The 25,120-nt window shown below is 34.3% G+C and overlaps 1 protein-coding gene and 3 long non-coding RNA genes across 6 annotated transcripts; 2 read left to right on the forward strand and 2 right to left on the reverse strand.

The window, feature by feature from the left end:
- Window positions 1–823: 823 nt before the first annotated feature.
- On the reverse strand, window positions 824–10,851 carry LOC148306532 (uncharacterized). 2 transcript variants are annotated; one of them, XR_015837994.1, is made up of 3 exons: window positions 10,833–10,851; window positions 1,762–1,892; window positions 824–1,125 (listed from the first exon to the last, which is right to left on the reverse strand). It is a non-coding gene; the product is annotated as an uncharacterized LOC148306532 (long non-coding RNA). The 2 variants fall into 2 exon arrangements; XR_015837993.1 differs by lacking the exon at window positions 10,833–10,851 and adding an exon at window positions 10,665–10,817.
- LOC148306533 (uncharacterized) lies at window positions 2,131–3,433 on the forward strand. The gene is made up of 2 exons (XR_015837987.1): window positions 2,131–2,435; window positions 2,565–3,433. It is a non-coding gene; the product is annotated as an uncharacterized LOC148306533 (long non-coding RNA).
- Window positions 9,142–10,606, reverse strand: LOC148306534 (uncharacterized). Its single transcript, XR_015837991.1, has 2 exons — window positions 10,140–10,606; window positions 9,142–10,010 (listed from the first exon to the last, which is right to left on the reverse strand). It is a non-coding gene; the product is annotated as an uncharacterized LOC148306534 (long non-coding RNA).
- Window positions 10,852–10,881: 30 nt separating the features above from the next.
- On the forward strand, window positions 10,882–21,737 carry melt (ventricular zone expressed PH domain-containing protein melted). Of its 2 annotated transcripts, XM_088264851.1 has the most exons (13): window positions 10,882–11,342; window positions 11,598–12,303; window positions 13,024–13,272; window positions 14,769–14,958; window positions 15,444–15,850; window positions 16,210–16,370; window positions 16,448–16,719; window positions 17,214–17,542; window positions 18,513–19,032; window positions 19,182–19,321; window positions 19,403–19,531; window positions 19,727–19,990; window positions 20,388–21,737. In XM_088264851.1, exons 2-13 carry the CDS (start codon window positions 12,199–12,201, stop codon window positions 20,634–20,636), a joined length of 3,015 nt encoding a protein of 1,004 aa, XP_088120977.1. In that variant the 5' UTR covers window positions 10,882–11,342; window positions 11,598–12,198; the 3' UTR covers window positions 20,637–21,737. The 2 variants fall into 2 exon arrangements, with proteins under 2 accessions (XP_088120977.1, XP_088120976.1); XM_088264850.1 differs by lacking the exon at window positions 10,882–11,342 and having other exon boundaries at window positions 11,382–12,303.
- Window positions 21,738–25,120: the final 3,383 nt, after the last annotated feature.

A 25,120-nucleotide genomic window follows, 5' to 3' on the forward strand; every position in this document is an offset into this window, starting at 1 on the left:
CAGGTATGCTAAATACTTGAAAGTGGTCAGGTTAGGAGTCGTAGTAATCGGCGGGTATGTATGAGGAGATGCATGAACGTGGAAGAGGCGAAGAATGTTTGCAAAGACAGAGTGGTGTGGCGTTCTATTCTCCCTGCCTGAAGCGGCGTGATGGTTAGTTAGTTAGTTATAAAAGATCTAAACGAACCAGCGAAGAAAGGACTGTAAAAGAAATTTATGAGGCGAATCTTGTTGGGAACATGAGCAGAGGATGACCGGGCAAAACTTGGCATGATCAAGTATTTAAAATAATTGAAAGTGGTCAATTCAGGAATCCGAATAATCGGCGGGTATGTATGAGGTCCGCCTCCATAGTGTAGCGGTTAGCGCTCTAGGCTACCATGCTGGAGGTCCCGGGTTTGATTCCCAAGAGGGTCGCAATAAATATTATTGATTTTTCAGTCAAATATATATTTAATATGACCCTGGACTGGTACCTGAAGCGAAAGGCTGATCACCTTTCCTTCGTGTATTTAACGATCAAGATAACACTGCTTCTATATAATGCAGTGCCCTATGCACCTTTGGGGTGCGGATAAGGGTTGGGAGGAGGATGTGTGAGGGGATTCGTAAAGAAGAATGTGTACAAAGACAAGAGTAGCGTGGTGTGGTGTTCTATTCTCTCTGCCTATCCCTGCGGAAGCGGCGTGATGGTCAGTTAGTTACTTTAGATTGCATTTCTGTAAAAAATTAAGGTCAATGTTGTAAGATCACAGAGAGCGGGATAGGATGATACTTTTCAAGGATCTCGGTCATTAATGAACAAAATAAAAACATATTTAAGAGCATAATATGTTTATTCTCAGGGGGGAGAGTATACATATATTAGTCACGATGAATAACTCCCAAGAAAATTGTGCAATAACACACGTTTCATGGTTATATCATCTATCTGCCTATACATATCTGCAAACACTAAAACAGTAATTACTGGCTACACATCCAAATAAAACAATGCCGAATCGTCCTCTGTAGTTTATATATTCTGATCCAGCGCTAGGAAATGAAACTGTCCAAAGCGCCAACACAATGGGGGAAATGGAACCCTTCTGCCGCGACAAGTCATTTGCCAATAGTTGTACGAGTCTGAAAAGGTAACAAAGTTACAGAATTAGTTTATATGTTTGAAAAATAATTGCGAGCATTACGACCCACTGAGCGATCTCCGATGATGAGGATATCAGACACCGGTATACACTGAGATGGTCTTATAAGGTATACAGTGGCAGGCTTCCCGGAGGGGCTGATATGAAGAGTTCCAACCTCATCATAAAACTGCTCGTGGAGCACAGATGGGGGCTGAAAATTTGTCAGCATAAGAGTCCAGTCCGGTATTGCGATTGCAAGCTTCGGCGGGCTGGTCTTCTTACATCATATATCCAATATTATTTATTAATTATCATCCATACCTATTTCTTTGTGAACAAAACATGGCCAAGCATTGCACCCACTAGTAAATTGACATTTGTAACTGTATAAGTAAAACTGGAAAACCATTTCAAAATCTATACGCCACGTGCTGTAGTTATTTTTGAATGACATCTTTTGTGTTTGTTGAATCTTATTTTATATGCATATATTGCAATAAACAACATTATATGACAATAAATGTACTTGTAATTGTGTTTGGCTTCTTTCTTACGAGTCCATGCTCGGATGATATGGCGCGATTAGTGTAACTCTTTATGAAAGGTGGGCTTCAAATAACATTTAATCGTTCACCTCTTGAGCGCTGGACACGCAGGGTATTTTCTTTAAAGGATATTTAAACTCGGCTTCTGCCATCCCGACAATGTTCCGAAATTTCCCAGGTGGCTCTGCCGACAGCTCAGAGTCGGTTGTCCGTACTTTACCTAAAATATAACATAAAAACGATAATAAAAACAGACTCGCTGTCAACAGACTGTCAGAATGACATTTCACACAAATGCTGGTCACTCACGACGAGGAAAATAGTAGATTTTGTTACATTTTCTCTGGTTTTGTAACGTTCAAGTACGAAATTTGGAAAGACGAAAGGTTTCACTGCCAACCTGGCGATATGACGCGAAATCGAATACCTACAGCGCCATCATTAGTATATAAATCTTTGTATATAAGCTTCGTTCGAGTCTGGCCGGGCGGCCGTTATGAATTCATTGCACAAACTAATTTATATAATTCATTGTAAACAATAAATGACAAGCCGGGTGATCTCGTGTTGAAAATAACTATTATATATTGGAAATGTGAGTACTTCATTATTGGTAAGGCGTTTCCTCTCATTCCGCCGTTTGCTAAACAGCTGTCAAACAAATTACGCAAGAAATTTGTCTCGACTGCTGCTCAAATAAGCGCTAATTAGAAGAAATATGTATTCTATAACCTCCGGAATGACCCCATCAACAGCATTGCAGGTAATCAACTGTTTTTGTTGTTGTTTTTCATGCCTGAAAAACTGTGCAATCTTCTTTGTGTGAAATGTCATTTTGACAGTCCGTTGACAGCGAGTCTGTTTTTATTATTGTTTTTATGTTATATTTTAGGTAAAGTACGGACAACCGGCATAGTTACAAGCACATTTATTGTCATATAATGTTATTTATTGCACTATATGCATATAAAATAAGATTCAACAAACACAAAAGATGTCATTCAAAAAATAGCTACAGCACGTGGCGTATAGATTTTGAAATGGTTTTCCAGTTTTACTTATACAGTTACAAATGTCAATTTACTAGTGGGTGCAATGCTTGCCCATGTTTTGTTCACAAAGAAATAGGTATGGATGATAATTAATAAATAATATTGGATATATGATGTAAGAAGACCAGCCCGACGAAGCTTGCAATCGCAAAACCGGACTGGACTCTTTTGCTGACAAATTTCCAGCCCCCATCTGTGCTCCACGAGTAGTTTTATGATGAGGTTGGAACTCTTCATATCAACCCCTCCGAGAAGCCTGCCACTGTATACCTTATAAGACCATCTTAGTGTATACCGGTGTCTGATATCCTCATCATCGGAGATCGCTCAGTGGGTCGTAATGCTAGCAATTATTTTTCAAACATAAAAACTAATTCTGTAACTTTGTTACCTTTTCAGACTCTTGCAACTATTGGCAAATGACTTGTCGCGGCAGAAGGGTTCCATTTCCCCCATTGTGTTGGCGCTTTGGACAGTTTCATTTCCTAGCGCTGGATCAGAATATATAAACTACAGAGGACGATTCGGCATTGTTTTATTTGGATGTGTAGCCAGTAATTACTGTTTTAGTGTTTGCAGATATGTATAGGCAGATAGATGATATAACCATGAAACGTGTGTTATTGCACAATTTTCTTGGGAGTTATTCATCGTGACTAATATATATGTATACTCTCCCCCCTGAAAATAAACATATTATGCTCTTAAATATGTTTTTATTTTGTTCATTAATGACCGAGATCCTTGAAAAGTATCATCCTATCCCGCTCTCTGTGATCTTACAACATTGACCTTAATTTTTTACAGAAATGCAATCTAAAGTAACTAACTGACCATCACGCCGCTTCCGCAGGGATAGGCAGAGAGAATAGAACACCACACCACGCTACTCTTGTCTTTGTACACATTCTTCTTTACGCATCCCCTCACACATCCTCCTCCCAACCCTTCTCCGCACCCCAAAGGTGCATAGGGCACTGCATTATATAGAAGCAGTGTTATCTTGATCGTTAAATACACGAAGGAAAGGTGATCAGCCTTTCGCTTCAGGTACCAGTCCAGGGTCATATTAAATATATATTTGACTGAAAAATCAATAATATTTATTGCGACCCTCTTGGGAATCAAACCCGGGACCTCCAGCATGGTAGCCTAGAGCGCTAACCGCTACACTATGGAGGCGGACCTCATACATACCCGCCGATTATTCGGATTCCTGAATTGACCACTTTCAATTATTTTAAATACTTGATCATGCCAAGTTTTGCCCGGTCATCCTCTGCTCATGTTCCCAACAAGATTCGCCTCATAAATTTCTTTTACAATCCTTTCTTCGCTCGTTCGTTTAGATCTTTTATAACTAACTAACTAACCATCACGCCGCTTCAGGCAGAGAGAATAGAACGCCACACCACTCTGTCTTTGCAAACATTCTTCGCCTCTTCCACGTTCATGCATCTCCTCATACATACCCGCCGATTACTACGACTCCTAACCTGACCACTTTCAAGTATTTGGCATACCTGATCGTGCCATGTTTTTCTTGGTCTTTCTCGGCATAAATTTGTTTTACCGTTCTTTCCTCACTCATTCGTTCCACATGTCCAAACCATCTCAACGCACCTTTCTTAATTTTATTGATAATGGTTATCTCCGCTTTGCATTCCTTCCTTATTTCACTATTCGAACATCTATCATACATCGTTTTGTCGCACATTCTTCTGAGAGATTGCATTTCGACTGCACTCAGTCTACTTTCATCCTTCTTTTGCCAACTCCATGTTTTACTTCCATACATTAGAGTTGGAACCAGGACTCCGTTGTGCACTGCCAGTTTAGCTTCCGCTGATAGGCTTTTATTTGCCATAACTGATATTATTAGAGGGTATTTCTTTTTCATCGAGAATTTTAATGACTTCCTTTAATCTGACTCTATCGAATGCTTTAGTAAGACCTACAAAGCAGAGGTAAGCTGTCTTATTGAACTCTATTGCTTTTTTAACTAATTTGTCTAACAACAAATGTGTTGAACTTATTTACGTCCGAGTTCACTCGGTTTCTCAGCGTCACATATTTAGCATATTCTTCTGGTGACGGTGAGCTTCTGTATTTCAGATGGCTTTTCTTCGGCGAGTTCCTTGACTTCATCAGTAAACCATTTTATCAATAATGATTATCTCAGCCTTGCATTCTTTCCTTCTTTCACCATTCGAACATCTATCATACATCTTTTTGCCTCACATACAAATAAAACTAACTAACTAACTAACCATCACGCCGCTTCCCCGCAGGGGTAGGCAGAGAGAATCGAACGCCACACCACTCTGTCTTTGCAAACATTCTTTGCCTCTTCTACATTCATGCATCTCCTCATACATACCCGACGATTATTACGACTCTTGACCCGGCCGCTTTCAAGTATTTGACATACCTGATTGTGCCAAGTTTTCCTCGGTCGTCCTCTGCTTCTTTTTCCAACTACATTCGCTCCATAAATTTGTTTAACCGTTCTTTCTTCACTCATACGCTCCACATGTCCAAACCATCTCAACACACCTTTCTTAATTAATAATGTAATAAATAATAAATAATATATATATAAATAATAAATAATGTATGTAAAAATAAAAATAATAGATCAACCTGGCTGATCGGTGATAATATGCGTGAATAGCCTATAAATAAAAAAAAGACATTCATAATAACAGCAATGGGGGCGCGAGATAGAGACAGGCATGAATATAGAAAGAGGTAGAAAGACATTCGCCGGAGCTAGCGGTTGAGTTCGGCTTCGTCCACAGAACCAAAGATCAATTAACGAACATCTATTTACTTATATTTCTTCTTTTTTTATGGCTATTCACCCTTCTAGCCAATGCGAGTTATTTTTTATTTATATATTATTATTTTACACTTTTTACAATTTAAAAAAGATAAATGTTTGAGTTTTTATTATTTACAAAAAAAAACTTCAATTTCATACTATTTCTGTGAGCCTGAGCGGCTCATTATTAGAAAGTGGTATGAAATTGTGGTAAAGTGGTTCGAACCGAAAAACTTTGATTAAAAAATTCGAGACACTAGCCACGGGACCACAACCCGATACGATTTGAATTATTTGTTTTTTTTTTTATTATCTTATTATGTTTTTTGTGAAGTTTATCTGTATGTATTTATATATTGAGCCTTCCTACATGTACTATTGTAACCCACAAATGTATAATTTATATTTTTTATTTTTTAAATGTTTTTCATGATATCTTTAATGATTCTTCTCCACGCGTGCTTTCAATCGTCTTCTGTCCCCTGCATCAATCACCCTTCTCCAGAATCAGAATGTCAATTTGTCACTGACTCACAAAGCCGGCAATTCGCCGCGCCGCACATAGGGGCAAGATGACTCGAAAACAACAAAAGCGCGATCGTGCGGAACAGCTTTTGAAGATAGTTCTGAACGATGCAATCGCCGCAGAATTGAAAATCTAGGGAACTCCACTCTACTTTCACAACTAGGTCATGCAACGACAATGAATCTGAAAGCTTCTGGACAGCCAGTTGCATCCAAATTATTAGCAGAAATAAAAATTATTACAAACAAGTTTGGGAGGTTAATAAGGTTGAGAGGTTAGTGGAAAACGGAATGCTAATGCTGGAGAGGTCTGAAAGGAAGCCGTCATTAAACGGGCACCCAATGAAATAAGATCTAGGTCTCCAATTAATGCCCTGCAAGTGCAGGCCTCTGACGCCCCCTCGGAATTATTAACTATCATTTTTTTAAATCAGAATATTATATTTTTTAGTCGAAAATTTTAAGATAAATTTACATGTCAAGTATTGTCTTCTCAATCCAATTCCATTTTCCACTAACATCTCAATCTCATCGACCTCCCCTAACAAACAAAATTAATTGAAAATCATTTGTAAATGTGTATGAAATATATAAAATAACTAACTAAACAAACCAACTTAATAATGAAGCTAACCCCAATTACAGGAAAACAAACGATTTCAATTCAAATCGTATCGGGTTGTGGTCCCGTGGCTAGTGTCTCGGATTTTTTAATCAAAGTTTTTCGGTTCGAACCACTTTACCACAATTTCATACCACTTTCTAATAATGAGCCGCTCAGGCTCACAGAAATAGTATGAAATTGAAGTTTTTTTTTGTAAATAATAAAAACTCAAACATTTATCTTTTTTAAATTGTAAAAAGTGTAAAATAATAATATATAAATAAAAAATAACTCGCATTGGCTAGAAGGGTGAATAGCCATAAAAAAAGAAGAAATATAAGTAAATAGATGTTCGTTAATTGATCTTTGGTTCTGTGGACGAAGCCGAACTCAACCGCTAGCTCCGGCGAATGTCTTTCTACCTCTTTCTATATTCATGCCTGTCTCTATCTCGCGCCCCCATTGCTGTTATTATGAATGTCTTTTTTTTATTTATAGGCTATTCACGCATATTATCACCGATCAGCCAGGTTGATCTATTATTTTTATTTTTACATACATTATTTATTATTTATATATATATTATTTATTATTTATTACATTATTAATTAAGAAAGGTGTGTTGAGATGGTTTGGACATGTGGAGCGTATGAGTGAAGAAAGAACGGTTAAACAAATTTATGGAGCGAATGTAGTTGGAAAAAGAAGCAGAGGACGACCGAGGAAAACTTGGCACAATCAGGTATGTCAAATACTTGAAAGCGGCCGGGTCAAGAGTCGTAATAATCGTCGGGTATGTATGAGGAGATGCATGAATGTAGAAGAGGCAAAGAATGTTTGCAAAGACAGAGTGGTGTGGCGTTCGATTCTCTCTGCCTACCCCTGCGGGGAAGCGGCGTGATGGTTAGTTAGTTAGTTAGTTTTATTTGTATGTGAGGCAAAAAGATGTATGATAGATGTTCGAATGGTGAAAGAAGGAAAGAATGCAAGGCTGAGATAATCATTATTGATAAAATGGTTTACTGATGAAGTCAAGGAACTCGCCGAAGAAAAGCCATCTGAAATACAGAAGCTCACCGTCACCAGAAGAATATGCTAAATATGTGACGCTGAGAAACCGAGTGAACTCGGACGTAAATAAGTTCAACACATTTGTTGTTAGACAAATTAGTTAAAAAAGCAATAGAGTTCAATAAGACAGCTTACCTCTGCTTTGTAGGTCTTACTAAAGCATTCGATAGAGTCAGATTAAAGGAAGTCATTAAAATTCTCGATGAAAAAGAAATACCCTCTAATAATATCAGTTATGGCAAATAAAAGCCTATCAGCGGAAGCTAAACTGGCAGTGCACAACGGAGTCCTGGTTCCAACTCTAATGTATGGAAGTAAAACATGGAGTTGGCAAAAGAAGGATGAAAGTAGACTGAGTGCAGTCGAAATGCAATCTCTCAGAAGAATGTGCGACAAAACGATGTATGATAGATGTTCGAATAGTGAAATAAGGAAGGAATGCAAAGCGGAGATAACCATTATCAATAAAATTAAGAAAGGTGCGTTGAGATGGTTTGGACATGTGGAACGAATGAGTGAGGAAAGAACGGTAAAACAAATTTATGCCGAGAAAGACCAAGAAAAACATGGCACGATCAGGTATGCCAAATACTTGAAAGTGGTCAGGTTAGGAGTCGTAGTAATCGGCGGGTATGTATGAGGAGATGCATGAACGTGGAAGAGGCGAAGAATGTTTGCAAAGACAGAGTGGTGTGGCGTTCTATTCTCTCTGCCTGAAGCGGCGTGATGGTTAGTTAGTTAGTTATAAAAGATCTAAACGAACGAGCGAAGAAAGGATTGTAAAAGAAATTTATGAGGCGAATCTTGTTGGGAACATGAGCAGAGGATGACCGGGCAAAACTTGGCATGATCAAGTATTTAAAATAATTGAAAGTGGTCAATTCAGGAATCCGAATAATCGGCGGGTATGTATGAGGTCCGCCTCCATAGTGTAGCGGTTAGCGCTCTAGGCTACCATGCTGGAGGTCCCGGGTTTGATTCCCAAGAGGGTCGCAATAAATATTATTGATTTTTCAGTCAAATATATATTTAATATGACCCTGGACTGGTACCTGAAGCGAAAGGCTGATCACCTTTCCTTCGTGTATTTAACGATCAAGATAACACTGCTTCTATATAATGCAGTGCCCTATGCACCTTTGGGGTGCGGAGAAGGGTTGGGAGGAGGATGTGTGAGGGGATGCGTAAAGAAGAATGTGTACAAAGACAAGAGTAGCGTGGTGTGGTGTTCTATTCTCTCTGCCTATCCCTGCGGAAGCGGCGTGATGGTCAGTTAGTTACTTTAGATTGCATTTCTGTAAAAAATTAAGGTCAATGTTGTAAGATCACAGAGAGCGGGATAGGATGATACTTTTCAAGGATCTCGGTCATTAATGAACAAAATAAAAACATATTTAAGAGCATAATATGTTTATTTTCAGGGGGGAGAGTATACATATATATTAGTCACGATGAATAACTCCCAAGAAAATTGTGCAATAACACACGTTTCATGGTTATATCATCTATCTGCCTATACATATCTGCAAACACTAAAACAGTAATTACTGGCTACACATCCAAATAAAACAATGCCGAATCGTCCTCTGTAGTTTATATATTCTGATCCAGCGCTAGGAAATGAAACTGTCCAAAGCGCCAACACAATGGGGGAAATGGAACCCTTCTGCCGCGACAAGTCATTTGCCAATAGTTGCAAGAGTCTGAAAAGGTAACAAAGTTACAGAATTAGTTTTTATGTTTGAAAAATAATTGCTAGCATTACGACCCACTGAGCGATCTCCGATGATGAGGATATCAGACACCGGTATACACTAAGATGGTCTTATAAGGTATACAGTGGCAGGCTTCTCGGAGGGGTTGATATGAAGAGTTCCAACCTCATCATAAAACTACTCGTGGAGCACAGATGGGGGCTGGAAATTTGTCAGCAAAAGAGTCCAGTCCGGTTTTGCGATTGCAAGCTTCGTCGGGCTGGTCTTCTTACATCATATATCCAATATTATTTATTAATTATCATCCATACCTATTTCTTTGTGAACAAAACATGGGCAAGCATTGCACCCACTAGTAAATTGACATTTGTAACTGTATAAGTAAAACTGGAAAACCATTTCAAAATCTATACGCCACGTGCTGTAGCTATTTTTTGAATGACATCTTTTGTGTTTGTTGAATCTTATTTTATATGCATATAGTGCAATAAATAACATTATATGACAATAAATGTGCTTGTAACTATGCCGGTTGTCCGTACTTTACCTAAAATATAACATAAAAACAATAATAAAAACAGACTCGCTGTCAACGGACTGTCAAAATGACATTTCACACAAAGAAGATTGCACAGTTTTTCAGGCATGAAAAACAACAACAAAAACAGTTGATTACCTGCAATGCTGTTGATGGGGTCATTCCGGAGGTTATAGAATACATATTTCTTCTAATTAGCGCTTATTTGAGCAGCAGTCGAGACAAATTTCTTGCGTAATTTGTTTGACAGCTGTTTAGCAAACGGCGGAATGAGAGGAAACGCCTTACCAATAATGAAGTACTCACATTTCCAATATATAATAGTTATTTTCAACACGAGATCACCCGGCTTGTCATTTATTGTTTACAATGAATTATATAAATTAGTTTGTGCAATGAATTCATAACGGCCGCCCGGCCAGACTCGAACGAAGCTTATATACAAAGATTTATATACTAATGATGGCGCTGTAGGTATTCGATTTCGCGTCATATCGCCAGGTTGGCAGTGAAACCTTTCGTCTTTCCAAATTTCGTACTTGAACGTTACAAAACCAGAGAAAATGTAACAAAATCTACTATTTTCCTCGTCGTGAGTGACCAGCAAAAGAAGATTGCACAGTTTTTCAGGCATGAAAAACAACAACAAAAACAGTTGATTACCTGCAATGCTGTTGATGGGGTCATTCGGGAGGTTATAGAATACATATTTCTTCTAATTAGCGCTTATTTGAGCAGCAGTCGAGACAAATTTCTTGCGTAATTTGTTTGACAGCTGTTTAGCAAACGGCGGAATGAGAGGAAACGCCTTACCAATAATGAAGTACTCACATTTCCAATATATAATAGATATTTTCAGCACGAGATCACCCGGCGTGTCATTTATCGTTTACAATGAATTATATAAATTAGTTTGTGCAATGAATTCATGACGGTCGCCCGCGCCCGGCCAGACTCGAACGAAGCTTATTTACTAATGATGGCGCTGTAGGTATTCGATTTCGCGTCACATCGCCAGGTTGGCAGTGAAATCTTTCGTCTTTCCAAAATTCGTACTTGAACGTTACAAAACCAGAGAAAATGTAACAAAATCTACTATTTTCCTCGTCGTGAGTGACCAGCATTAGGTTTTTAAAAGAATTGCAATTCATTTTGATGTTTTCAACTTCCGAAAAAAGGCATTGCCTCATAAGTTATGAACTGTTATCTTCTCAAATTTCTCAAAGTTCCTTTTTAATCGGCAGCCAATAGAAATACCAGTTATCTTATTCACGCAGTATTCTGCCTTACTGACACCAAAGCTTAGAAATTATTTCAGGAACACCGCTATCTTTCTGAAGGGTTCTTAGCATATTTGGTTCTTAGCATGCCCCTCACACAAATACCTATTGCTTTTGCATGATATATATTAGTATATAATATTTGATATATATACTCTTACCGGGCTTTAGTGGCTGCATGTATACAAATTATTCTTTTATCCATATATGTTTTAATGCTTTCACTCGTATGCGAATGGTTTGATCCATATTATGTTATCACTAGTATTATTATGTATAATAATACCACATGACATTTTATATTTTTTTATTCTAGCCAATATTCTGAATTGTTTTTAAATAATGTTAAGATAACGTTTATATAGTACCAATAACAATAAGCGATAATATCATTGGCGAAATACTTGACAAATTATTGAAAAATTATGGCGATTGAACATTATTACACCAGCACGGGACACGGGCCAATCAGCCAATATTCTGATATGAGCTACAGGTGGTTGTTTTTCGGTTTGTTTACCTCGTACGTCACCTGAGATTCAGGTGGGAAAAAGATGAACGATATAAATGTAGGTAAAATTGGTAACCAGAGTGAGATAGACTATAATAATAGTGTCGTACGGTGTCGTAAGTGAAAGCGGAATATCGCGTGCGATGTGGCATGTGTGATATCCGCAAAAGTGTGATAAATGAAGATATTAAGTAGTAAAATGTTAAATTGCAAATTCTTTGACATTTTAAAATGATCTATCACCAAGTACATGTTGAATTTATTCTTGAAGTGCCCTTACAACAATACGTGAACGTCTAATTATTTTGATATGGATACAACTGTAGATTTTGCGGTGTGGTAATTGGGTAGCCTTTCATTTGTGATATTTATCAAAATAATCCGTGGTGTACAAAACAAATACAAAATGCACGAGCTTTTTACTCAAGTCCTGGGGAACCGGGATTTATCTCGGGCAGGTGACATGTTCTCCGTTTCCGACTCTTCAATTGTGAATGATTTAACAGAAGTGGTAAGCATTCATTACTATTACCTGATAAACAAATGACTTAACTAAATTTTGAGCATTGTTTATTTTACTACGGTGATTGTGCGAAATATCAGTATAAGTTTCATTTTAACTGTTAAGTAATAAAAAAAATATTTGCTAACAAAACAGGTTTTTATCTGATTTATTAAATTTATTTCATACTAACACTCTACATATTATCATGAAATGTCACAGGCTTAGATGGAATAAATAGTAAAGATAAAGTGGTTTATCTTTTCTTTTTTGATTGGTGTGTTTAGAAATAGTTTTCACTCTTTAATAATTTATTTTGCATTGGAAGCTAAAGTGGATTCCAAACAAGGAGATATTTATGTAAAAAAAATAATTAATTTGGTTTTTGGATAATCACAAAGTTTATATGAAAAAAAATTATGTTGCCATACAAAAATGATAAGCACTATTTCACATCTCATGAACCATAGCTAGAAAAGAGTCACTTGGACCTCCGATAATTCAAATCATTCACGCTAAATATGACCCCCCTCTAATGGCGGTTGAAACATCAGAAAAAGAAAATAATATACAAAGAATTACCAGTAAAACATCTCTACATTTTGCAAATAGTGGACGTGAAAATCCTCAAATACAAAAAATCTAAAGATCTTCAAGGCTTTCGTATTGGCTTGATAAATATTTTTCCATATATATTTTTTTTGATACTTATATATGTTTTTTTTACAGATTAATCAGATAACAGATATAGCATCTCAAGCAGATTACTGCCAGAATGATAATGATCAGTCGGTAGTAGAAATTTGTGTAACTCGGGTAACTTCATGCATTCGTGAGACGGGGAGTGTGGAGAAGCATTGTACAGCCCTCGTTGCTCTGCTTGAGTCATGTTTACACCATAATTTACAGCCGGAACATAAAGATGAAGACCCTCCTCATGCTAAAATTGCTGCTGATGTCATCTCATGCATATTTCTGGTAAATTTATAATCAAAAGTTAACCTTTCCGGGAGTGCAATAATTGGTGTCCGACTTTCTCTGGGGAGTGAAAAAATTTTTTTTCACGAAATCTATATGAAATTTATTACGTTTATATCAATTATGTTAAAAAAAATAAATATATAACTCACCATCTCTAGGTTTTATTTCATGACAAAATTACATACAAATATCCACAGATGTCATTGCTATACAAGTTACAATACATCATACCAACTAACAGGCGGACTTCGAATTTTTCTTTGAGGAAAAATTGCACTGACGTTCATTTACGTCTATACTCCCGGAAAGTTTAATTTAATGTTTTGTCACAATTTTATTCCTTTACCCTTAAAAGTATATATCTTTAATTAGGTATGCATATCAAAGAGATCTGCGTTTGTAGGTAGACACATTGACTTCCATGCATAAAACCATGGTTTTCAGGGTGATTAATATAAATACATATATTCCGACTGCTGTTTTACTTGTAATATGTTATACAAAAAGACTGATTGCCTAATTAACTTCAAGATATCACAGCATCAATTCAGTGTACTTGTGTGAAATATCCTATCAACCAATATGTTGTTAAAACAGAATTCAATTTAGTCTTATGTTTGAACTTAAATATAGACAAAAATATTTTATGTGAAAAGTGTATAACATAAAACAGTAGGATTTTTTTGCATAATGAGCTTAATTTATTGAGGGGTTGGCCATGACGTCTAGTTGACCTATTACCTTGTCTATTATGAATATGGATAATACCTGTTCTCAAAATAGTCATAAAATCTAAGATAAAAATCCTGTTAGACCATTAATTTTAATTAAAGCTTTATATGTTTCTAAATTCTTATTTTATTTTTCTTTTGAGCATTTACAATTTCAAGTGACACTTTTTATATAAATTTATTTGAGTAGTAAGAAATGAAATTGAAATTGTAAGTGGATTTTATCATATACATAATTACGAATTAAAATAATGTACCTTTCTGAGTTTTCCTGTGCCAATGGCACATTTTACAATATTTGTTTATAGAATTATAATGAAAGAAAATTATTTATGCAATCAAATACAACAGGGCCAAATGATACGATCTATTTCAGATCTACCCACTTCCATGACTATGGATAATGGAAGTAGGTTGTACAAATTCATAACATGATAATCAAAGTTCTTTTGAATCAAAGAGGTATGTGTTAGATTTTGTTTGATGTGTTTCTGTGTTTTGGATCTTGTAGTTCCATGTACGTTACCATAAAGCGTGTTAATTGTGATTTATGAGCTTTTTTGACTAAAAAAACTGACTAATTAAATTAAATAAGTATAAGTGATTTTTTTCACTCTAATATTTATCCTGAAGCGGAGGCTTGATTTTCTTCATGTGTTAACGATCAAGATAACACTGCATTTATACGATGCAGTCCCCTATGCACCATTGGTGTGCGGATAAGGGTTTGAATGAATGACATTTAGTTAAATATATTTTCAGGCATCTGATAATCAAAACTACAGTAAGAAAGCGGTTATGGAAGCAGCCCTTCCTGTAGCAGTAAAATTTCTCCACAAAGGAAATCGAGAATTGTCCAGAAATATGGCAAGGTATCTGTCCCTCGCTGCTATTCATCATGCTTCCCTTCTTCAGCCTCATGTTCAACAAATCATGGATTCTATCATATCGGGTAAAAACATTGTTTAACATTTTGTTTTCTAAATAAATAATTAATTCCTGTCTTGGAATATGAATAAGCGTAATTCAAATAAAAAGATAAAAGCTGAAGTCCAGATTGAAAACTTGAACTTACAATAAAATATTTTAAAAAAAATGGGCCAAAATATCTGTAGAAAGAATATTGTACAGTAATCCAACATAATTTGACCTTAATTTAAGTTTTTTTCTTGTACTTTTTCTGTTAAATTTGAATACCTAATAATTCAATTAAATCAATATTTCACCATCACCAGTCTGATGATGTCGGTTACGACGAAATCCGGTTGCTGGTCAAATAAAATTAATGTGGAAAAAATTACATACTTAGTTGTTATTTTATTCTATAAAATGCAGTTCCACTAAGAAATGTCACCACAAAACTTAAAGGTAAATATTTATTTTGCATGTATACTCCCAGTTGACTAAAATTTTATTGAATTGTTTTCATATTTGCAGGTAATTATCCTTTGTGCCGAGTGCTATCCCAGTTATACGAGGTATCCCCTGGACCACTAAATGGTCATGCTATGGCTCTTGTCTCCTTATTACCACATGCTGACCAACAAGAGAAACTCGCCCTCCTTGGCCTGTTCGAGTTGATGGCCAAAAACGATCCTTCCGTTTTGGAAGCCAGTATTTCACAACTTTTAGCTTACCTTTGCCCAAATACAACGAATAATACTGCGACAGGATGTGTGTGTGTAGGAGTGCTAAAAGTACTTTTGTGTGTATCACAGAGAAAGCCAACATTATTAGTGGAGCATCTTGCTACGTTACACAGAGCCGCAATACCACCGCATGCCACTCCCCATCATGTTATTCTGATAGCTCAAATCTTAGCTCAAGTGGGAAAATTAAATAAGGTAACTTTTAAACAACAATCTCTAAATATGCTACCATTTTTATTTATTCCAAAAACTAAAAAATTATTACTTGTGTATTAGACAACAATCAATATATTAACCGCTTGTGGAGTTAAATCCATTTTTTGCTTATTTTTCTTCCCAGTGAACTGTTAAATATTCTTACCTCATTGTGCTATTTTATATTTGATATATGTATTGGACATCTCCATTTTATCAAATTTTGCTTGATTTTCTTTAAATTTTGTCAAATTAATATTATTTTTAAACATGAACACAAAAATACGTTATTTAACCCTAAAAGTATTAATTGTACTAACCCATTAAATAAATTCCATCAAAGTAAGTTATATTTTTAGGACCGGGCTCAAGAAGCACTTAATTTTGTTTTGGATCAATTAGCCGGTTCAGAGAGATCTTGTCACGCTGCTTTACTTAAAGAAGCTACAGCTCTTTGTAGTGCGTATCCTGCTCTCTTCACAGATAAAGTTCTGCACGGAGTCCGTCACCGTAATAACAAGTGAGTCTTTAAATAAACGAATGATGATTTTTACTCTCATACGCATGATTTAAATTTGAATTGGTTTGAATTTTTAGCAATATGCAAACACAAACAGTCAATAATGAAGTGAAGCAGACTCCGGGCGGTGTAACTATAGTCAAGTTGGGAGGAAGTAACAACGTGGCGGTGCCCCCTAGTCCGGCCGTTAGTCCTCCCGTTGTGCCCGTTACAGCGAGTCAGACCAGCACTTCGGCAGTTCCCTTAGTGGGATACACCAGGAGAGCCAAGCTCGGCGACTCTCGCAGTACAGGAAGACTGCACACTTCTTCCAACACACACCGCAGCATGACAAGGCTTAATATTCCGGGTGAGTTCTTCCCTAGTGTACGTAAAAATTGAGATGTCTCCTTAATATCTCTAATTGATCACGCATAATCAAAACTCTGTGTCAAAGAGAGAAAGTTTTCAAAAAAGTATGTATTTCGATATTTATAATGGTACAAGTATTAGAGTCAGATACTCTATTTTAATAATGTCGTTTTAATTTATCGATATGTGCATATATGTTGGGCACTATTTGTTATTCTATATGAATACAGTTTAAATTATTTAGATGTATGTTTTATAAGAGATATAAGCTAAAAAACCATTGTGTAAAAGTGTTCTTAAAAACATAAAACCTGTATTCATAGATGTTTCTTAAGCTTGAAAACCTAAGTGAATGATTTTATACTACGTTTCTACCTCTCCATTTAGTTTCTGCAATTATTTCACTTAATTCAGACCCCAAGGAACATTTTTTAAGCCGGTATGATTTTTTTATACCTGTTCACATTATTTATACTTGAAAAATATTTTTAGGTGGTTCTGTAGGGGGTTTGCACAAGAGCATGACTCGTCTTTCCTCTTCGCAGCAAATAAACAACCAATCCACCGCTCAGCAAGCGACGCCTTCCAATAACTCTGGCAGCACAAATGTATCTAACTCAAATCAAAGTAAATGGAGTAATAGTATTGTGGGAGGATTATCCAGCAAGAGCGGAGTCTCGAGTGGCGGTGTTACTGTGACCACCATATCACCCCCGAGGATACTGCGACATGGCAACACTCGTACCCATTCCGTACAACATTCTGGTCAGATCACTATTGGACAAGGCTCCACTAATACGAGTGTTAGTGCGGGATCAGCGGTAAATAACCAATCTTTATAATCTAATTAGGATATTTACAAATTATATATTTTTTTAGATCTAGACTTTATTTTTCATTTTGGACATTGTTTGGTTTACTCCAAAATTTTAAAATTTCATATGCTTTAATTTAAGTACCGTGGCCAGCTGTGACTTTTATTATCATAAATATTATTCTTATTGATATTTATTTTTGGAATCGAGCCTCTGGTGTTATATTTGATTTGTATTTTACTGATTGAATTAACATTTTTGAATAATAATAAAACCCTTATCCATACTTCAATGGTGCATAGGGCACTGCTTCATATAAACGCAGTGTTATCTTGATCGTTTACACATGAAGAACAGGTGATCAGCCCTCCGCTTCACGTACCTGTCCAGGGTAATATTGAATAAATATTACAGTGAAAAAAACACTTATATTTATTTGACCCCCCCTGGGAATTGAACCCGGGACCTCCAGAACGGTAGCCGAGCGTGCTTACCATTACACTACGGAGGCGGACATTAACATTTTTAGTCTTCAAAATCAATTTTCTAGCTACATTTTTATGTTACTCACCTATTAATTAACTGCATATTTTCACTAAGATACTGCGATACATTCAATATGTAAGTATTATACATAAAATAAAAGTAAGAGTTAATTGAAATACGATATTAATTTTTTGGTCCCTAGCGATTTACAAGATTAATGTAGTATAGTCTTAATGCAGCTGTATTATGATTTAAAAAATATAATTTTGACTTGGTTTTTACATTTGGTCTTATATCTTAGTAAATTGTGCGTGTATACTTACTTTGAAGTCCAATTCAAACTTATATGCATAATGTTTTCTTTTCACTTTTAATCCACAATACTATATGTAATTAAGGAGATAAAAAACGTAATTTTTTCGATTCTGTTCAATATTATCTGAAAGTTCTTAGTATTATAGATTTATTGTAATATTTAATAAATTTTCAGATGTCATCAGGTCCTACATTATTATCATCACACCTGGGAAATTCTGCACAAATTCAATCCATCTCAATCAATCCGCTTATTCTCGGAAAGTCTTCTGACTCCATCTCGACATTACCTCTGTTGCACGTTATACCTCCATCACCAGCTGTTTCCATTCAACATTCAAATGTGGCACTCGGCCAAGTATCCATAGTAAATCCCGGTATCCACGGATCTCTATCATCAAATCCAAATGGAAGTTCTACCTTAAGTCACTCTATGGGATCGAGTCCGATTAATATCGGAACCAGCAGTCCCATCAGCATTTCGGGACCAGTAATGGTAACCTCGAGAAGAGCCAACAATACCAGTGTAACAATGATAAATGCCAATGCCGCTTCCCAGAGGATAAGTGTGTTTGAGCCTTACCCGATGAGAGATACTGTACAACATTTCTGCGAAAAACATTTAGACAAGATCAAGGTATACATGGATAAGGTTTCCCTGCGAATACCGCCACCTGCAAAATGTACTATTGAAGGTTTGTTGAATTTCCCCTTTTTTATCCTTTTCAACAGTTTATTCATTTTTCTTCAAGTTAAGTGAAGATGGTCAGTTCAAACTCTAGATATTAACATATTTTATAAATACATATTTTCTAGTTTATTGAAAATGGTTATATTATTTTAGAAAGACGTGCAAAAAAATTGGCAAAACTGCATTTTGCTTGTCAAGCAAGAGGACAACATTGTTTGTATTCAAGAACTTTTTTTACAATGCGGACAAGAAATCCCAGAATATGGATACATCTTATGTTTATTGCATTACAGGTAGGTTTCCTTTACTATGTATAATTTTTGACACTTTCTTTGTCTCAATCAGGTGCTGAAATTCGTTTCTTAATTTTCTAGGCTAGATCATCAAGTGCTTTGAGTAGTCGAGATTCAAGTGTAAGCAGTTTAAAACATTGCTGGGATATACTGAAATGCGAAAACAAAACATTTCTAACTCTGGTGACTAGTGCATTCCCATGCAGCAAGGTAACATAAATAATAATAAAAACTTTTGTTTTCACCCTTAAACTATTTTACAGTAAACAATTTTTTAATGTTAGTTGGTTAGTTTTTATAAACATTATGCATATTAAGTATATATATTGAAACGCAGAACTGAAAACCTTGCCTTCATTATGATTCGCTCCCTTAATGGATTAAATAACCTGTGAATTATTACAGGATCAGGAAACATTATTGAATGAACTGCGCCAATCTGGTTTCTTCGATGTGTTTGAATTGAATAATGCGCGGGATGGAGAGGCCGCGCAGTGGGGCTGTTTTCTTTGCAACCATCCCGAGAGAGCCGTTGGCTTCCTGAATGGGAACACTCAGCCAGTTATAGAAGGGCAGCTCAAGGAAAAAAAGGGAAGATGGAGACTTTTCAGGAGATGGCGTACTAGATACTTTACTCTGTCCGGTGCCCATCTCTCCTGCAAAGGATCGGTAAGGAAACTATCATATTTGTTTACTCGATGATTAACAATTTATTTCTTTAATGTCTATTTTTTCACAAGAATTTTTAACCATAATGGTGAAATGAAAACTATATAAAGGGATTCCAGTTTGTAGTTTTGCCATCAATATTGATAAAAATAAATACATAATGTTAGAAAAACTTGTGTGTGAAGTGCCAGTAAAACATTTTCTATTAGTAAAAAAAATGTGTATAAATGACTGGATGAATCACTGACTTTATACAATTAAATATTTGCCTATTATAATTTTTGTCTGTTTTTCCTGGTAAACTTTTCATGGTGTCCTGTACCTTGTGGTATTAATAGTTTAAATAAATAAATACTCATATTATGTGTCAAAATTAATAATACAAAAAACATTTCAGAGCGGAGGGGAAAGTATAGATGTGAACCAGATACGTTCTGTAAAAGTGTCCCGGGGAGCCAGAAATATCCCAAAAGCATTTGAAATTTTTACTGGCGATCAAACTTTAATTTTGAAGCCGAAAGATGGAAAAAATGCAGAGGAATGGGTGCAGTGTCTGAGTATTGTAGTTGCTCACTCTCAAGCCCGAGACGCTCCTGCCAAATCCAATAGTCTTCCAGCAAGAGGAATAACTTTGAAAAACATTTAAACTTACTGAAATAATTATTTAGAAAAAGAGAGAGAGAGACCAAATAGCGTTCAAAAATTAAAAATATCAGGCAGCTAAGAACTAATTACATGTCTACAGTCAATGGGGTTTTATCAGTTTTAAAAAAAGTAACAAGACATCGGTACTGAAATCTATCAAGAAATAAGGGAGATAATGCAAAAGATTAAACTAGTCATTTAAATTCCCGTTGATGCATCAAAATTTTAAAGACATATGTAATGTCAACAAGTGTCTCGCCTTAAGTCTCACATGCCGGTTGTCTCATACTGCACTCTACACTTGCCTTGGAGTTTGCGGTACCTGTAGTATTTATTAGCGCCTAGAGCATATTATGACTAAATTCGATATTCCTTCCGACTATTAATACCCTATTGTTTTAATTTGAATGTATTTTTAGAAAGAACCCTTCACATACATCACAAAGCCATAAACAGCTGATGTTGAAAGAGATAATCAAATGAATTCAATTATATCAAAACAGAATCTGCACTCATTCAATCTCTTTGACTTCAGCAAAAATGTTGACCCCATTTCTTCAACCAGTACAATATTCGTTTGGTAGTTGCATTACGTAAATCAATTTTTGTGCATAGTACATAATCAGCCATCAATGATTATTGGATAGGCTGTTAATGTCAGTCAACAAAGCGGTGAAATTTATCGTAGCTCATAATAATTGGTGGAAGGATTTTAATTTCAAAATAAATATTTTATAACTTCAGAAACAAAATATTTTGTGATGTTTTGATTATTGTTTCATGTTGCCAGTTTCAAAATATACAAATGTTATGTTGTTATAAAAATTTAACCCAGTGTTTAAGTATGTATAATAATTGTATCAGTAGACTATTGTGAAAATCCCTTTAACCTTCAGTAAAACACATTTTGATAAGGATAACTGATTAATATTCATTTCTGAAAGTATTTTAAATTTTCTAAAAGGGTTTCAAATTCAAAAGCTTATTTTTGATTTATTATTGAATATTGGGTTATTATTTTTGTAGTTAAATTAATACAAGGATCCTTTTTATTAAATGCAAGTGCAATATACTTGTTTAATTTTAAAAAAAAAAATAAAAACAGCAACTAACTATTGTTTTATCACATTTTTTATATACACTGTCAACGTATCAAATCAATAATTTGATAAAGTTAAGATAATATATATATATATATATATATATATATATATATATATATATATATATATATATATATATATATATATAAATATATATATATAAATTAAAACAAATATGTATAGGATTTGAATGGATGATTAATTTTTCCAGATATTTAACCCTATGGTCCTAAAAACTTTCGCGTGCACCAGTGATATGTATTTTATACACCATATGAAAATGTGGTTTAAAAACGAGAAAAATGCGAATATTCCTAAATGTTGCTTTTATTGACCATAGTTGAAATTGAAATGTAACAATTTTGTAATGTTAGCTCTGGTAATTATCTCAAAACGAAAAAAAAATACATCGCAAGTGGCCGCAATAGCTAGCGTAGCGACACGACCGCCGTGTAAGACGATTTGCGCACTACTGGCGTAGTAAACACGTTACAACATGCGCATATAATAACATGAGAAACGTTTGTGTATTGGTGATTTTATCGCCTATTTTTTCACAAATTATTTATTTCTGTCGCTGCAAATGAATAACGTTATACATATTATAATACTTTCATATAAAACATAATTATATTACGGAGAAATATGAAAATTCTGAGCCCGTATCTATTATATTTTATATTGATATTCTTATTTTAAAAGTCGAGTTGTAGTAAATAAATGTCACTGGGAGAGGAAGGTTAACTTACACCCTTTTGTATCATTATATATCAATCAAAATTATTATTTTTTGTTTAAGAAACTAACTTCAGTTAGAAATAACTGGTCATTTTGAAGTTCCTGTAGGAAGAGTAAATTGGCATTATGAATTATGTATATATATATATATATATATATATATATATATATATATATATATATATATATATATTATATATATATATATATGTACTTAATAAGTTTTTAAATAAATAAAGAAGTTTTATTTATATTTTGCATTTTTTTAATGCTGTGGTTAGTTTTAACCGGATAAATGTGTCATATAAAAAAATTTTAGAATGTTATTATTTAATGATTATTTTTCATTTATGCATTTATAGATGTACTTAATTATCTACAATATTGACTGTTTAGACTAAGAACAAAGATTAACAAGCATATCAAGGTCTTAGAGCCAGAAAGATGCAACATAGAAATGTAGAGTAATTAAATTAAGATTTTGACTTTAAAATATTGATAGAGATGTGTATATTTTAATTATTATTATTTAGAATTATGAAATAAGAAAATCATAAATTTAAAAAACCTTTAATAATTCTGGTTGTAAACCCTTAATATTATAACAATATGTAACAAATGGCGCAAAGAGACTTAATTTTGAGATTCATGTATAATCATACATTGTACATACTTATGACGTGAAATTTTATTATAAATGCTAAAATTATGTGATAATTTTTAGGTTTTTTAAATTATACTCGTCCATATTTTTAGGCATTAAAATTAGTTCATGGAACACATTAGTTATTATCATATTTTTCCATTGCTTTATTTATTATCCTTTGAGAGTTAATTTGGTTTTTAAAATACAAAAATGAGTACTTCAAGAAATTGATAATTATCTCTATTATTATTTTTGACGATTTTTCGAAATGACATCTGAATATTTATGGATGCACAGATTTGCATCTAAAATTAAAAATGTAATGTGAATTGGATATAGGCCAAGTGTGTACTTAATGGATTTAATGAATAATACTGTTGATAAATTATGAATTTTCATGTATTTTCCAGGAAACGTTCTAGTAAAAATGGTTATTCATGTGCAGGTTTTGTAAAAAATCATACTTGGATTAAAGTATTCTTGATAAACATTAAACGTCCGCCTCCGTAGTGTAATGGTCAGCATGCTCGCCTACCATTCTGGAGATCCCGGGTTCGATTCCCAGGGGGGTTTAATAAATACAAGTGATTTTTTCACTCTAATATTTATTCAATATTACACTGGACTGGTACCTGAAGTGGAGGGCTGATCACCTTTCCTTCATGTATAATCGATCGAGATAACACTGCGTTTATATGAAGCAGTGCCCTATGCACCATTGGGGTGCGGTAAGGGATTTATTATGATAAACATTTTCATTTCATAATATGAAGTACACATCCTTGTAGTCAGCTCCCTTGATTATTTGGTTGCTATTGTCCTCCATTGTAAATTCTAAAAATAATTTCAAATGGATGTACGTAAATTGTGTCAGCAACCCAATTCATCATAATTTTTCCTGCTTAACACAGAGAGCCCCTTTATTTAAGGAAAATAAACATGGTGAAAATATGTTAACTTTTCTAAAATAATGTAAATAATTTTACTGCCCATGAGTGCAACAATATCTTATTTATTTCATCACCAATGATAAACCAAAATATTTTTCCAGTTATATCATGATATATATTTTTTTTACATTAATAAATTTAAAAACTGTTTTTGTATTATAATGTTAACTACCCACAAATTGTTTAAGCATTTTATTTATCTAGTTTTACAAAATGTATGGGTGCATAAATATTTTATACATCATTGTATATTATAAGTTTGCTAAAATAACACGATTATTGGAACTTTAAGCGATGAAGATACGCATGTCTAAGTTAAATCTGTGTATCTTGCACAAAAGTAATTAAATTCAACACTTACTGAAAAGTACTTAAAAATGGATAGTTCAAAAAGAAAGTACCTGTTACTAAGTGAGAATTACTCGGAGATTCGCGTTTCAAGAATTTTTATTATATGTATAAGACTACACATCTTCTATCAGTTATATAAAAATAAGTATTGTGTAAATAGAACAAGAAATCGTTAAGGAATATAGGAGTTTTCCAATTCCAGTCAGAAATTTATATGATTCTTAGAAAAAAAAAGTGTGAGGGGGACTGTTTAGAATTCATTGTACTGAATTTAAGCTCACAACCCGGTATTGGGTACACTAATGTAATGTGTTGACAAATTGTCACGGAATGTGCCTTAAGAATTGTGATAAATATGCTTTTATGAATCAGGGACCTGATCCTTTCAATTTGATCATCATTTTCATATTTTTATATTCTTTTATATTAAAACATTTTTGAAGTATTGTTTATTATTTTATTTATTAAGAATAATTTACAATCAATTACATATTTTATATGTATAAACAAACAATATATATATATATATATATATATATATATATATATATATATATATATATATATATATATATATAAATATTTATTTACATAAATAATTATATTTTATTTATGCATTTTTTTCCATAGATTTCAGTTGGTTTATGAAACCGGAGTTTGGCTGAATGGATGGTCTTTTGCTTTTAATCAAATCAAA

The sequence above is a fragment of the Brachycentrus maculatus genome, unplaced genomic scaffold, assembly GCF_059751285.1.
Source record: "Brachycentrus maculatus isolate JH-2025_06_01 unplaced genomic scaffold, ASM5975128v1 h1tg000238l, whole genome shotgun sequence".
In the NCBI taxonomy this organism is placed as follows: Eukaryota; Metazoa; Arthropoda; class Insecta; order Trichoptera; family Brachycentridae; genus Brachycentrus; species Brachycentrus maculatus.

What these genes read in the sequence shown, in the direction of transcription:
- melt (XM_088264851.1), top strand. Translation starts at nt 12,199, where the DNA reads ATGCACGAGCTTTTTACTCAAGTCCTGGGGAACCGGGATTTATCTCGG. An exon ending in TCATCTCATGCATATTTCTG is followed by an intron (nt 13,273 to 14,768) that starts GTAAATTTATAA and finishes ATATATTTTCAG; the next exon opens with GCATCTGATAATCAAAACTA. An exon ending in ATCTCTCCTGCAAAGGATCG is followed by an intron (nt 19,991 to 20,387) that starts GTAAGGAAACTA and finishes AAAACATTTCAG; the next exon opens with AGCGGAGGGGAAAGTATAGA.